We start from the raw sequence: 14535 nt of genomic DNA on the forward strand, positions 1-14535 counted from the left end.
GATCATTTATAATTCTCCGAGTTGTTTATATTTACACTTAAAAACATTTACTCTTTTATTTACTTAAAGCGCTTAAGTTTAAAAAAAACAATTTGGATAAGTTTTTCGGTTTTCAATTAGAAAATATTGAACTTACACCAATTTTTTTATCACTTAGAAAAAAGGTCTATCGTTTTGGATTTTCTTTGTTTTATTTTGATTAATTATTTTTTTAAATTAAGTTACAGATGACCGTTTCGTTTTTTTTTAATTAATTTTTTTTTTAATTTAACAAATAGATAAAACTAGTTTAAGATTTAGTTTTCTCCAAGAACATCACGTTCAAATTAGCTAAATAAACTTTTCTGTTTTGTCAGTTTTGATGAATTTATCTGCTGAGCTGTGCAAACAAAAACTGATAAATTTCACACACAGAAGATAGATATTGTGAACAAAGCAATAAGGTGTTATTTATAACGGTGACACGTAATATTTTACTTAAGCCGGTGTTACTCATTACTCAATATTTCTACCATATTTTTAGAAAAATTTTAACTTAGGTTTTTTAGTGTGTAACTTGTTTCTTTGTTTTGTCTAATACTAAATCTTATTATCAGGTAAAATGTTCTGAAACTTAAATAAATTGTTATGAGATTTTTTTATGCTTCAATATTGATTTTCGATAAAAACTACTTCCTGTAAATATAAACTATAGTACTTGTTATGTTATATTGGAAGGATGTATTTGGTTAATATACTTAGTACTTCAAACAGTAATAAAAAACATAAGTTTAATTAATTTGTAAGTAAAGCTCAATATGTAAGTAGACAACTCTTAACTTTAAATCATGGAAAGGTATGTAAAGTGGTAATTTTAAAAGTAAAACAAAATAAAAATCCATAAGCGTCAGGTATTGAAGTAATAATGTGCTAATAAACTTTCATTAAATATACTTGCGCTGTATTGACATATATAAACAAATTAGAGTATAAATAAAAACTACTGAATGCCGGTAGAAAGAGAGAAGAAAACGAAAAAGAAAAAATAAATAGGAAAGGTTTTCGTTCTAAATTTTGTTTTTGCAAGAATCAGTATATGTTGTTTGTCAAGAAGGGGATAAATGGAATATATTTTGTGAGATGCTACATTTAGATGTAAATTTAAAACATAAAACAGGAAAAGTATTCTATGCTTAACGTAGTGTTATTTTTATTTTAAAGTATGTTATTAACGACTTTATTCTTAAAAGGTTAATGATGAAAACTCAGTAATCAGTTAGTAGAGTGTTTAGAAACCGTTGGTGTAGGTTTATAAATGTTAGGTTAGGGTTTTTTTGTAATAAAACTTATCCGTTTATTTAAAGTGAAACAACAAACTTAACAGTTTCTTAAAGTTATTACTTTTAGAAATAAACATTTGGTACAAACTTTTAAACTTGAAAATAGATAAATACAATTATTATATAATACATATATTATTAAATCAGTGCTAAACGATGATTAGATATATTCAAAATAACCAAAAACAAACTTGAAAACTACAAATATAGCTTTAAAATTTACGAATTCTTTCGGTAAGCCGTTTACCCAACAATATCAAATATTTTTTTATACACAAAAAGTACTAAATAAACTAGCTTGCTAACCGTTTTTTTGTAGTTTACAGATTTACTGTTCACTTAATACGAAATGTAAATGGATAGCAGTATTGGAAAGTGTTGCAAATTTTCACGCAAAATTTACCACAAGGTTGTTGCCAACTAAACAAGCGCTAACTTAATTATTACAATGACAAGCGCAAAGAACTCAAGTAAAAACTTACAACAAATTTTTAGTTTGCTCGTTTTTCATTGGATATTTTTTGCAAATGGAAAGCCAGTAGCTCGTTTGTGCACAGGTTTGAAAAGATATATGTGTTTTTGACATATCTTAAATCATATACTCAATTTTTTTATTCGCTATAAACAAAAAGCTTCAGTAGTTTTCTCGAGTGATTAAAACTATTTTAAACTATATTCAATAAAAACTTATGTGCATAAATTTTTTACTTAAGGTTTTATTATATACTATTTTGAAATTGGTTGTTTATCATAAGCTAATAAAAACATGTTTACTAGTTGTCAGCAAATATTTACTTAAAGCAAATATTTCTTTTTATGATAAAATATCGCACTCAATCAATTTTTTCATTCAAATTCATCTGAATAACTTTCTCTGTTTAAAGCAAACTTCAAATAAATCGCAGTTTTTTTTAAATCACAATAAAGAACAAAGATGGAACTTCCCTTTTTCAACGACTTGTTAAAAACAAATTAAACACAACTTTGCTGCCTTTAATTAAACATGGAAGGCAGAACAGCAGCTGCACTTATGTTAAGGGCGAGGTCTCAATATCCTATATTATTTTTATAAATTGAATTTTTATACAAATAAGCACCAATTGCGTGCTAAAGGCAATGCTATAATTTGATATGCAACTGTTAAATTTTAATTTGTTTTTAGTTTGTATTCACAAACGACCAATTACGTGCTTTAGACTTTTATATTTGCTTTGGTCTAACAACTATGAATAAAAACATCGTAGCTATATGTTTGAAACACTTGTTTTTTGTATAAAATATGTTTATATAAATACATTGGCTCAAACAAAAGTGCAACAGATACAATGTTATTTTAGACTTTAAAGTAAAAATAAAATTATAAAAAAGTTATGATATGTGAAGTAATTACTTGTTATTAAAACTTCACTTACTAAACACAAACGAAGCTATGTTAAAAGTTATTGTTACATAAACCTTTCAATGTAACTTAAAAGGTAAAATAATTAATTGTTAATACATTTTTTATTGCACAAACTGTGTTTGCATAAAAATGTGTTACTCTTAAAGTTAATTTACCATAATTTAAATTAACTTTTGCAACGGATCACTAAACCTAAGTTAAACAAAAAAAATATATTTGCATATCTGTTTGATTAACAACACGCTTTGATTGACATGTGTTCCGTTGATTTAAACGTAATTTTCAGCCTTGACTTTGTTTGACCAGTTTGGTGTTTTATTAAAAAATGATAGTTCTACAAAAAATAGTTTTTTAAATAAACATACAAACTGGCCTTCGATATTAATACTTTAAATATACATTTTAAGACATTTTGTAATTATATAATGATTCAAAAGGCACTAACGAAAAAAAAATTAAACATTGTTGTGTCAAAACTGAGAGATAAGAGTTTTATTTAAAGTATGTATTTTCGTACATTTGTTTTAAATTTATAACATTTGAATATTTTAGATACTTCACCGGTTGATATTTTAGCTGAATCAATAACTTCAACTTGGAATAAAATTAAAGGCGTTGAAATTGTTACTATTAATGGTCGTAGAGGCTATAGGTATGTTTAAATATATTTTAACCTATATGTTTTTGAGTTAAAACTGTGTACACTTTGCTCCAAAATAATATTAAATTTATACAACATAATAAGTTGAAAATAATACTGAAATGCGTTTTATAGCTTACGGTTGTATAATTTACAGTATATATGACTTGCAAATATGATTTATCATTGTTTTATTGTGTTAGTTTGAAATATTTATATAAATTTTTTGTTGTTAAGCTATAGTTTAACAACGATACAACGTTCAAATTGTTAAATTAAGAAAGTTCAGTTTTTCAAAAACTTTAAAGGTTTTTGAGTATTTAAACCTTTTAAGCATAAAATAGTTTAAGTTTTATTCTGGGCATAACAATTTTGTAGTTATCTACTAAACTAATTTTTTTTAGAATTTTTGAAATATAAAGTGCTTGAAAAAAATAAACTATACAAAAATTGTTGCGCAAATACTTATAAAACTCAAAAATCTGAGGTTAATATTCATTATTAATGTTTTATTGATAGGTTTGACCCTAAAGATCGTTTACTAAGTATGGATGCAAATAAGTTGATGAAAAATTGCGAATTTTTTCCTTCTGAGTTTTCATTGACAATAACTTTCTTCAAAGACGGTCACAGGAACGAAAACGAATATTTGCTGACATTACTTGCTCCGGTAAGAATTAGTTTTAAAGAAATGCTCGACAATTTAATTTGTTTGTAAAGAAACACATTACGTTATATTAAACAGGATAGAAGGAGTATCTTACTAGCTGTTAGAATTCAAAGAACAACACTTTATTTCGAATATGCATCAACAAATAATATAAATGACAGAATTGATAAGGTAATAACTATTATGTTTTAAAGAAGTTTAGAGTTACCTATTTATGAACGAAAATCTTAGTTTCAAACTTGATATACAGATAATAAATTACAACCATTTTAAAGGTATGTTTGGTTTTCAAGAAATAAAACTTTAAATATTATACCGCCTAAATTAAAGTACTAAAACTAGTAAACTTTAAACTTAACTTAGAACAACACACACCACTAGTTCTAAAATAAAACTTTTGTCTCGGTCAAACTTTATAGAACCTTCAAACCAAACAATGGCCAACTAATCAACCGATTCTTAACTCATATTCATTCAAGCCTGATGACGAAATTTCAAACATGACGTCATCAATCGTCGACGGAAATTGGCACACCGTCATAATCGTTGTTGCCGGTAATTACGTCAGTTTCACGCTTGACTGCGTACAGTATACCGCCATCGATAGCAACGTAAAAGAGTAAGTTTTGTGACGTAATTTCAACGTTTACGGTTGTTAAGTTTGTTGGATAGCATATAAGTTTTTACAACTAAAATTACTCAATTCTGAACTTAGTTTTAGAAAATTAACTTTAACTATTTTGTAAACCATTGTAAATGATTTTGTAGTTGTATACCAATGAAATACAATTTTTGGTTTCAAAGTTTGAATATAATTTAAAAACATTTTTTGATAAATTATTTTTTATTTGTTTACTTGTCACAAAACCTACACTAATATGTTTTTTAACTTTATAAGTTTAAAGATAAGAGTTTGACGTATTCAAATCTAATTTATTATGTTTGACGTCAAGCTTATATACACAATTTATTGTTGCATATAGTGTAGTATGTCTTAAATCTTGTCTGAACTTGTAGATGATTGCTTTTAAGATCTAAAGTTGCTAAACAGTACTCTATTGCTTTTATATTGCTTTCACACGATAGTTATGTCTCTATATTAAACGGAAATAAGTCTGTTTATGACAGTAAATTTACAAAACAACTTTAACTTGTCGGATTTTAAAATATTTCTTGCTTAAATAAATAGGTTTTATTAAATGTTTCATTTTTTGTGCAAACGTTTTGTTTATTGCTGAATTCAGCTAGTTTTTAAACTAGTTTTTTTTGTAGAAACGTCAAAATAACAGTTGCCTCAATAGTAAGTTTTTGGTAACCTATTAAATTTGTAGCAAAATATCTATTTTATAAATGACTCAGTTTAAGTTAGATATATGTTGTAACAATTAAAAATGTACTCGTCTCGATAAAAACTAGCAGTAAATGCATAAATTTTATTATTTAAAGATTAGTATAATTTACTGTTTGATATTTGCAGGAACAGTGATCATAAAGGGTTTCCACCTGATCTACCAGTTTACCCATTTTCAAAATTTCATATCGCAAGTAAAAGAAGTAGAAAAAATAGATTTACTGTAAGTTGTTGTTTAAAAATCAAATAATAATTTTTTGCATAAAGGTAAAACATAAATAAATTTTAAAATCAATATGAAAGTTTTATGTTTGAGAAGTATTAAAAACATTTAGCATACTATTTAAAATAATTTAATACTTAATTACACACTAGTTGCTGAGCTACAGTTAATTTTTTTTATAACTAGAAACAACACAATTTATTTAATTAACTTAATTAGCTTTAATTTAAAGCAAAACTACATATATTATTAACGTTTTTACAGGGAGTTCTTAGTGAAATTCTATTGACGCCAGGAGCTGATATTTCATCAAATAGATGTTCAAAAAGTTCATTTTTTGACAGTTTATACCAAAATGTATTTAAAAAACAAAGTTAGCGATAATCTTTAATAATTAATATATTTTACTTAAACTGACAAAAAAAACTTTACTTTAAAATAATTGCGTTCTTTAGAATTTTAATTTCAAATCACACACAAACATAAAAAAAGCATTAATACTGTTAATTTATTTTTTAAAACATATGAAGTATTTTTTTAATAATTAGCCTATTAAGAAGTTCAATGTTTGAAAGTTTATACAAAATATTTTAAAACTGAAAAGTTAGTAATCGTTCATTGCAATTTTTAATGTTAGTTTACACGATTGACGGTTACTTAAATATATGTGCGTAATTAAGAATTAAAAATTCTAGTTCTTATAAAATATAAAATTTGTGTTTTACTGCTAATGTTTACTTGCACATTTTAAAAATTAACACGTAATGCCTTGCCAGTACTTTTTTGTATTTTCAATAAGTTTTTATTTACATAAGCTTTTTTTTTTTCATTAATTTTAACAGTTATATATCCTATAGTCCTGAAAAAAATCAAAAACTATGTTTTTTAGCTTTTGTTTTAAAAATAAAATTATTAAAAAAACGTAAACAATTATAACTACAAAATATTATTTGAGGATTTTCTTTAATTTATAGATGTATGACCTTTTAAAAGTTATAAACTTATCTTGAAACTATAAATTTGTGATTTTCAACTATCATCAATTTTTTTGTTCATTCATGTAGTAATTTTCCTCTTGACTTGGCTGACCTCAAAATATGTTCTCATGTGTAATTTCAGCTGTCCATGTAAAAAAATTTCATTTTCTTTTAAGTCTGTAATTACCCACTTAGAGTTTCTTTTAAAGATCACAAAAGAGTCTCGAAATTAATATTTACAATGCCAGTTCTTAAAAACGCTCAACTAAAAATAAATAATTTCTAAGTACTTTAAGTATAGCTGATTCTCATTTGTAGTTTCTAATAAGTTAATTGAAAGAATTTGATGTTATTTTAGTTTCCAACTTATAAAAGTCATTAACCAATATACATCAACTCAGATGTAGTTAAAGCATCAGTGAAAATTCAAAATGAAGAACCGCTTACATGTAAAATTGACAACATAGGACAAATAATTTATAGGGAAGAAGACGGAAATGTTGAAATTTGTCATCAAGAACAATGGAAAACATTTGCTACAAGTAAGTATTTGCTTAACTTATTTACTGAACTCTTATATAAGTGCAAATTTTTTTGTCAATAATTTAATTAACTTAATAATTTTAAATTTTTAAGTTTTATTTTCCTACTGAATAAAACTGTTTTTACCATTACTAGTACTTTTATATATTTTCAAAAACAACTTATGTTGTTTTTCAAAAATAAAATAATACCAAAATTTAAAAACAGTTATATTTAAAACCCTTAATTTTTCAAAACTGTACGTATTTTGTTCGTTTATTAAAAAGAAATAAACTCATGCAATTAAAAATTTTAAAGTAACCAAAGCTGTAAACACATTTTTTTAGCAAACAGAAAACTTGATTATATATCGGAATATTCAAATGTAAACACCCATAGTAAATCTCACGATGTTGAAGTGTTTAAAATTGCTGGTCACGGCCACTTTGCCGCATTTGCAAACCAGGGTCGAGACAAACGTATGGACTCGACCATTTTCAAGTGGACTGGAAATAAGCTTGAAATTTATCAAAATATTTCAACTGAAAACGCTAGGAAAATTGAATTTTTCACCATTGGTACAGAGGTTAGTTTGTAAAATGATTAAAGTTTTTATTTTGTTTAGTTTTTTACTACTTTTGTACTGATAAACTCATAAATTTATAAATTCCTGAACTTTTTTTCGAGTACATTTTTAATAAAATTCAAAATCTTAGCAATTTGTATTTAAATGCAAAATGGGTATGAAAAATCAATAGATCTGTATCAACTTCGTGTTACAAAAATTCAAAAATAAATTGATTTTTTTTGATATTTTCCACTATGAGTTAAAAAACTTATTCTATTTATAACTCATTAAACGTAAATAAGTTTTTTCAGTTTTAATTGTTTTCCAAGACTTGTTTTTTTTTCAGCAATTTCTAGCAGTGGCAATTCAAGGATTAAACGACTTCAATGCTGAAGCTCAAAGTAAAATATTCAGATGGAAAGAAGAAACTAAAAAATATGTCCTTCATCAGCTGATTACAACATTTTCAGCAAAATGCTTGAAAAGTTTCAAAATTGACGGAAGAACTTATCTAGCTGTTGCCAATTATCAAAAGAGTTAGTTTTGACGTTTTTAAAAACTTTAAGTGAAAAATATTTGTACTGCATCTTTTAAACTAACATAAAAAATTTGTGTTTTTAACAAATGCACAATCATTGTATTAATTGTTTTTAATAAAATTAGTTTTTAAAATATGAAATGTTTTGAATGTTTAGATAACTTATAATAGTCATTCATAAGGAAGTTAATAATCTTAAGCTTCTATAAAAATATAATTAAAAAAGAAAAAGTTTGTTATTTCTAAACTTTTATTTTCAAGTTAGTTTATTTTTATACAAAATAAAGAAGTTAAGAATGTCTACAAAAGGTGTTTTCCAAAAATTAATGTTTTATTTTGTGGCTTAGTTATTGTATAATGTACTACAATTTTAGCTGTAAGTATAAGTATTTTCACGAATGTGAAAATTAAGTGGTAAACGATAATTAACTTCCTTGTTATTTTTAATTAAATTATGTTTACTCACGACTGATAAGTGTGTAAACGGTTTTAGATAAACAAAATAAACTTGTTTTTTATTTAGTTTAACCGGATATATGTTTAATATTCACATGCTATCATTCAATATATAACTTGATACTGTTTTTAGTAAAAGTTTACTTTAACCTAAGTATATGTTTTTTAAAAACAATTTTAGATTAGCGTGAGATTATTAGACGATTTTATTTTATAAAAACATAGTTAACGTGTTTAATTTTTTTGTAATTTTAATTTAACAACGTACGACTTTAAATTTCACAAGCTTTGAAAAAAAAAATCCGAGCTTAGAGTTTAATTTAATAATTGTTTAAGAAATTTAAATAGTATAAATTGTAAAAATATATTGTTTATACATGTAGTTTTACATAGCGTGAGATTATTAGACGATGTTGTTTTATAAAAACATAGTTAAAGTGTTTTTTTTTTTAATTTAGTTTAACAACGTACCAGTTTAAATTTCACAAACTTTGAAAAAAAAAATCAAGCTTAAAGTTTATTTTAATAACTGTTTACAAATTTTTTAGAAAATAAATTGTGAAGGTATATTGTTTATACATGTAGTTTTAAGTTCTAATTATAATGTTTTTAGAAAACAGCCATAATGCAATAAGTTGGATTTATAGATGGGAAGAAGACGAAAGGGCTTTTATTAAATATCAGGTTATTATTTAAATGATATGAACTGGTTGTAAAATATGAAAATAGTTAGGATGATTCTATAATAAACAACCAATATATTCTAATGCTTTTGAATGATTAAAGTGAGATTAAATCTTTATGCTATAACAACTTAAACAACCATACAGTTAGCCATATAATTTTAATTTTCTTAATTTAAAGATATCAATAACTAGTTTCCATTTCTTTCGGCATTTCTAAAAGACTTAACAAAGTAAGTATATGTCACTTTAACAAATGTCTATTTTTAAGCCGATAGAAACAGTTGGAGCTTACGACATTGAGTTTTTCAAACTTTCATCAAACGAGCACTATCTTGCTATTGCTAATTCTTACAATGGGGTAACTACCAAAATTGATAGCGTTGTGTACAAATGGGACTCGTCAATGTTCGCTCCTTTTCAGTATATTCCAGTTAGTTAAAAATGCAAAATCTCCGTTAATATAATTTTTTGTTAATTGTTAATTCTATTCCAGTATACTGTTAAATATGTATAAAACTTTTATGCATTTCATATTAAACTGTAAAACTGTAAAACTTTACTGTAAAAACTTTTATTATTTTAAAGATTTTTTTATTACTTATGTACTTTTTAATACTTATACTTAACTCTAACTTACAAGTTTGTAACAGGTTTGTTTACTTTAGATATATCAAAGTGAGCTTTTATTTCCTTATTTTCAGACAACTGGAGCAACAGATATCGAATATTTCAAAATAGAAGGAATAAATTTTATTGCAATCACCAACTACTACGACCATGAGATTAAAAGCAACCAATTAGTTTCAAATATCTACAAATATAGAAAAGAAAATAAGCTTTTCGAAAAGTTTCAGGAAATACCAACTTACGGGTTAGTGTATAGTCAAATCTACACTTGTACATAATAGTTAACTCTAGAGTGCACATGTTAAATAAAGTACTGTAATTTATTTTTTCTACCGTTATAGCAACTGCAAAGAAAATTTATTATGTAGCATTTTTTGGTTGTTTTTTTAGCGATATCTATTCAACTTAGACTTTACATAGAATTAAACATACAAAAAAATCCAATTAATAAAAACTAAATATGAAATCAAACAGAGCTCTTGATTTTGAATTTTTCAATATCGGAAAAGAATCCTATTTGATCGCATCTAATTCTGGAGATGGAAATAATAACGTGTACAGTAATTTATATAGGTTAATTACTAAATTATTAAGTAAAAATACGGACTATTCAATCATATATTTGTAAAATTTTTATATTATTAACTACTGTAATTTATAGTCTGTTTATAGATAATAAAATATTAATTAAAAAATATACGGTCAAGAATTTATACACGTATGTCAAAACATTTTTGTTGTTCGTATAATCAAAAACAAGTTTTAGTCCATTAAATGATAAAAACGTAGTTCTAAAAGTTACTGCAGCAAAGTTTTGTTATTATTAGAAATAAAAGATTAGAAATATTACTTTTTTAAAATTTGTTTTATAATTTTAGATGGAAAGGAATAGAAGGGTTTGTTTCGGATCATAAAATTCCAACCCACCCGTGTAGCGATTTTGAATTATTTACTACAAGCGACAATCAACATTACCTCATATCTGCGAGTTCTGAAAACCAGCATTCTAAACTGTTTCAAATTGTAACTTTTTGATAACGAAAATGTTTATAGACTTTATAGATTTTTTTAAAATGATGTTCTTTTTTAAAGTATATCTAGTAAATTTTAAATTTAAAGCACTGAGTTTTAAGTGAATCTTAATTTATGTATTTTGCACAGAATAAATGGATTACAACAAAAAAAACTTTGAAATATTTTAAATGCACTACTTTTTTCTACACGTGACCCGATTTTTTTTTATGATGTTTAGAAAGGTTATGTATTTCAGCTGCTACAAAGTTTATTATATAAAAAGTTGAAAAAAATTAAAGTGAAATTTAATCAAGGGTTTTTTGTTGTACTCTGACTACCTTTAAACATGATACTTTTTTCTATCATTTACCTCAAAGTTTAAGAGAAGTACGCGAAAAAACTTTAATAACTTTTAACGCTTTAAAGACTTAAAATTTACAACAAAGACTTTTTTTTTGCAAATGAATTTTTATGGTTTACTTTTAACTGCCAAATATTTTCCTTTCAGTATTCCGTCCTGACTGATGTTTAGAAAATAAACCAGTCTTATTTTTGTACAGTTTAACTATTTTTTAGATAATTTTACTAATTAAAACATTTTTTTAGAAACTGTGTTGTTTGTTTGTATTAATTATTTGTGTTAAAATTTTCAAAAGTAATTAAAACTATTTTTTTACAGTTTGTTATTTTACATTGTTATAAAATATATACTCTGTAAAGTGCAAACTATATGGTTTTTAATGATTTTAAAAGTTCTGCTTTTTTTAGAAATTTTTTTTGTCTACTCAGCATAAATGTGTTAATTTTGAATAAACAATCACAAAAGAGAGAAAATATTTTTAGATACGAAATATAGTTGTTGAAAACTTTGTTTGTTTACATTTTTAACCTTGAAATATTTTTTTATAATTTCTATGCGTTTTTTTTATATTTGCACATATTTTATTTGCAAAATTTATTTTTATATTTGCGAAATAAAATTTTTCTCTTAAAATTAACTTTCTGATAAAAATAGTTATAATTCAATTACGTATATATATAGATATAGTTATTAGTTTAACATAAAATTTTATAACACTTTTCAAGTAGAATTGCACTTTAGTACGAATTATTTTTGTCTTTAAAAACTTTCAGTTTTTATAGGTTATGAATTAATTTTTATAGTCATAGTTTTAACAAAAATCCGTTTTATATTAATGGTTTTGAAGCAAGTGTAATGATTTTTTTATTTTACAACCTTATAAATTGCTTTTGTTATATAATGAAACAAGTAAGTTGTACAAATAAATGTTTGTCAATAAAACTAAAAAGTTACAAAACGTCAAACAGATAATTTGATATCTGCCGAACACATTTATAATTCTACGCTGTTCAAATCATATTGTAACAAGATATTCGTTAAAAATACATACTTTCTTATATTTATAATGCAATAGAGCAATCAGATAAGTAATTGTGATATTGTTTTACAATGACTAACTTGTACAACTATAATTCACTTACTGTTTTAAACTGAGTCTAACTTAAGAACATATTTTAGTTTAGTTTCATGAGTAAGTATAAAACTTTAGGTTCTAAAATATTTCAAACCGCTTATAGAAATATAAACTTATACCTAGTACTCATACAAAGTATAAGCAAAACATAAGCAATGTTTACATTGTAAAGTTGCTTTTTATGTTTGCTATTGATAATTTCTTGAACAGCAATACATCTCAGGTAAGGTTATAAATTAAGTGTAAACATGAAACATATTTATGTTCCTTTTAAGCTATGGTTCAGTACTATTAGCACTACTTTTATTCTACAACCCTTTAAATACTAAATTAAATTGTTTAAATCAATCAAACTAAGTAAACTGTCTTTTTGTCACTTCAACTTGTGGTTCATTGTTGTCACATGTTAATTCATGTGTGACCAAATTACAACAAATGTTTTCAATACAAAAACCGTCGTTTTACAAATGATTAAATTCTTAAGTGGTTAATTAACATTGTGAAAGTTTATAATAGGAAAACTTTTTATTGCTAAGTTTTTAAATGACTTAAGCTAAAAACTACTTCTAAACCTAAGAACTACATTTAATAGTTTGAATTTGAATTTAAAAATAGTGTTTTAACAGCTTAAAATTAAGTATGTATTAGTTATGTTTAAAATCTTTCGGGAGTTTGTCTTAGGCCTTTTTTTTCAAATTAGTTTAAGAAGCATATTCCATTTTAGTTTCCAACACAGAAAATCAATATTTTACAAATAACTAACATCTTAAATAGTTAATTAATAATGCAAAAGTTAATGTTAAGAAAACTTTTAATTAACAAGTAGCTTAGTATCAAGTTAACTTATTATAACAGATAAATACGTTAAATAGCTTGAGTTAAAACTTGTGAAATTGTATTTTAACTACATAAAAATAATCTCTATTTATTTATATATTTTATTAGAAGTATTGCTAATTTCTCTTTTTTTAAATACTAGTTTTAAAAACAAAAATTAATTTTTTGAAATTAAAATATGAATTTTAAAATAATTCATAAAGATTAACTAGAATAAACTTACAAAAAGTAAAATTGTCAACTGTTCAAAAAATATAACAAAAACAAAACAAGGATTATTTTAAACAACAAAATCAAAAGTTTGTTCGTGCAATGTATAAAAAAAACACGATTTTTTTTTAATCTAAACTATTTCAACATTTTTAGTGAACAAACTACAAATTTTGCAGAAAATAAATCTCAACTTTTACATTTTGATATGAAAACAACAATAGTCAAATTCATTCAACAATGTTTGTTGTTTTTTGTAATTCTTTTTTGTTGTGCCAAAAACAACTTGTAACTACAAAGTGTTACAAAGTTTCGACAAATTGTTGTAAACTACTTTGTTCGAATTTAATTTGTAAATAATAAAAACGTCTACTAAAACTTAGTAAAAAGCTAAAATTAATAAGTCAAAGTTTAAAAGTGTATTTCTTAATCTTATTTATTAAATAAAAAATTTCAAAATTTTTTGTTTTGGTTGTATCATACAAAAACAATTTATGTTTAAACAAAGAACTAATTTATTGTTAATGTTTACTAAAATACTCGGTACTTTTAGAAAGTTGTTATGCTAAAAATATTTAAAGTTTAAAAATTTATATTATCTTAAATTGTTAAAGCTTTGTCAATAGTAAAGTTTTAACTGTATGTTATAATAAACAAGATTGGATATTTAATAATTTAAAAAAATATTAGGCTTCTTTAGTCTAATTTTATATTTTTTATTAAACTTTGTTGGTTTGCATTTATTGTTTTATTAAGAAAACCATTATTTATTCTAAAAAAATCAAGTTTATATTGTTGAACAATTGAACAGTTTGAACAATTACATAAGTCATAACACACAAAAGTACGTGGACTACCTTTAATCCGAGTTCAAACATTTATCAGAATTTTACCTTGAAGCATTTTATTTCAATAATTTTTTATAAAGCCTAATAAAGCTTTGATGTCTATATAAGTGTCTAATTTTTTCTGAAAACTATCAATTTCTTACTGTTTTTC

The 14535-nt window shown here is 24.1% G+C and overlaps 1 protein-coding gene across 1 annotated transcript; it reads left to right on the plus strand.

The window, feature by feature from the left end:
• The first annotated feature begins 1767 nt into the window (after nucleotides 1-1767).
• Nucleotides 1768-11014, plus strand: LOC145828905 (thrombospondin-type laminin G domain and EAR repeat-containing protein-like). The gene is made up of 15 exons (XM_082936651.1): nucleotides 1768-1876; nucleotides 3274-3373; nucleotides 3881-4031; nucleotides 4107-4202; nucleotides 4511-4650; nucleotides 5509-5605; nucleotides 5870-5933; nucleotides 6984-7124; nucleotides 7452-7690; nucleotides 8019-8208; nucleotides 9280-9350; nucleotides 9621-9782; nucleotides 10054-10223; nucleotides 10454-10552; nucleotides 10858-11014. The coding sequence occupies exons 1-15, from the start codon at nucleotides 1768-1770 to the stop codon at nucleotides 11012-11014; spliced, it is 1986 nt and encodes a 661-aa protein (XP_082792777.1).
• The last annotated feature ends 3521 nt before the right edge of the window (nucleotides 11015-14535 follow it).

The sequence above is a fragment of the Thalia democratica genome, chromosome 2 (assembly GCF_965202585.1).
Source record: "Thalia democratica chromosome 2, ktThaDemo2.hap1.1, whole genome shotgun sequence".
Taxonomy (NCBI): domain Eukaryota; kingdom Metazoa; phylum Chordata; class Thaliacea; order Salpida; family Salpidae; genus Thalia; species Thalia democratica.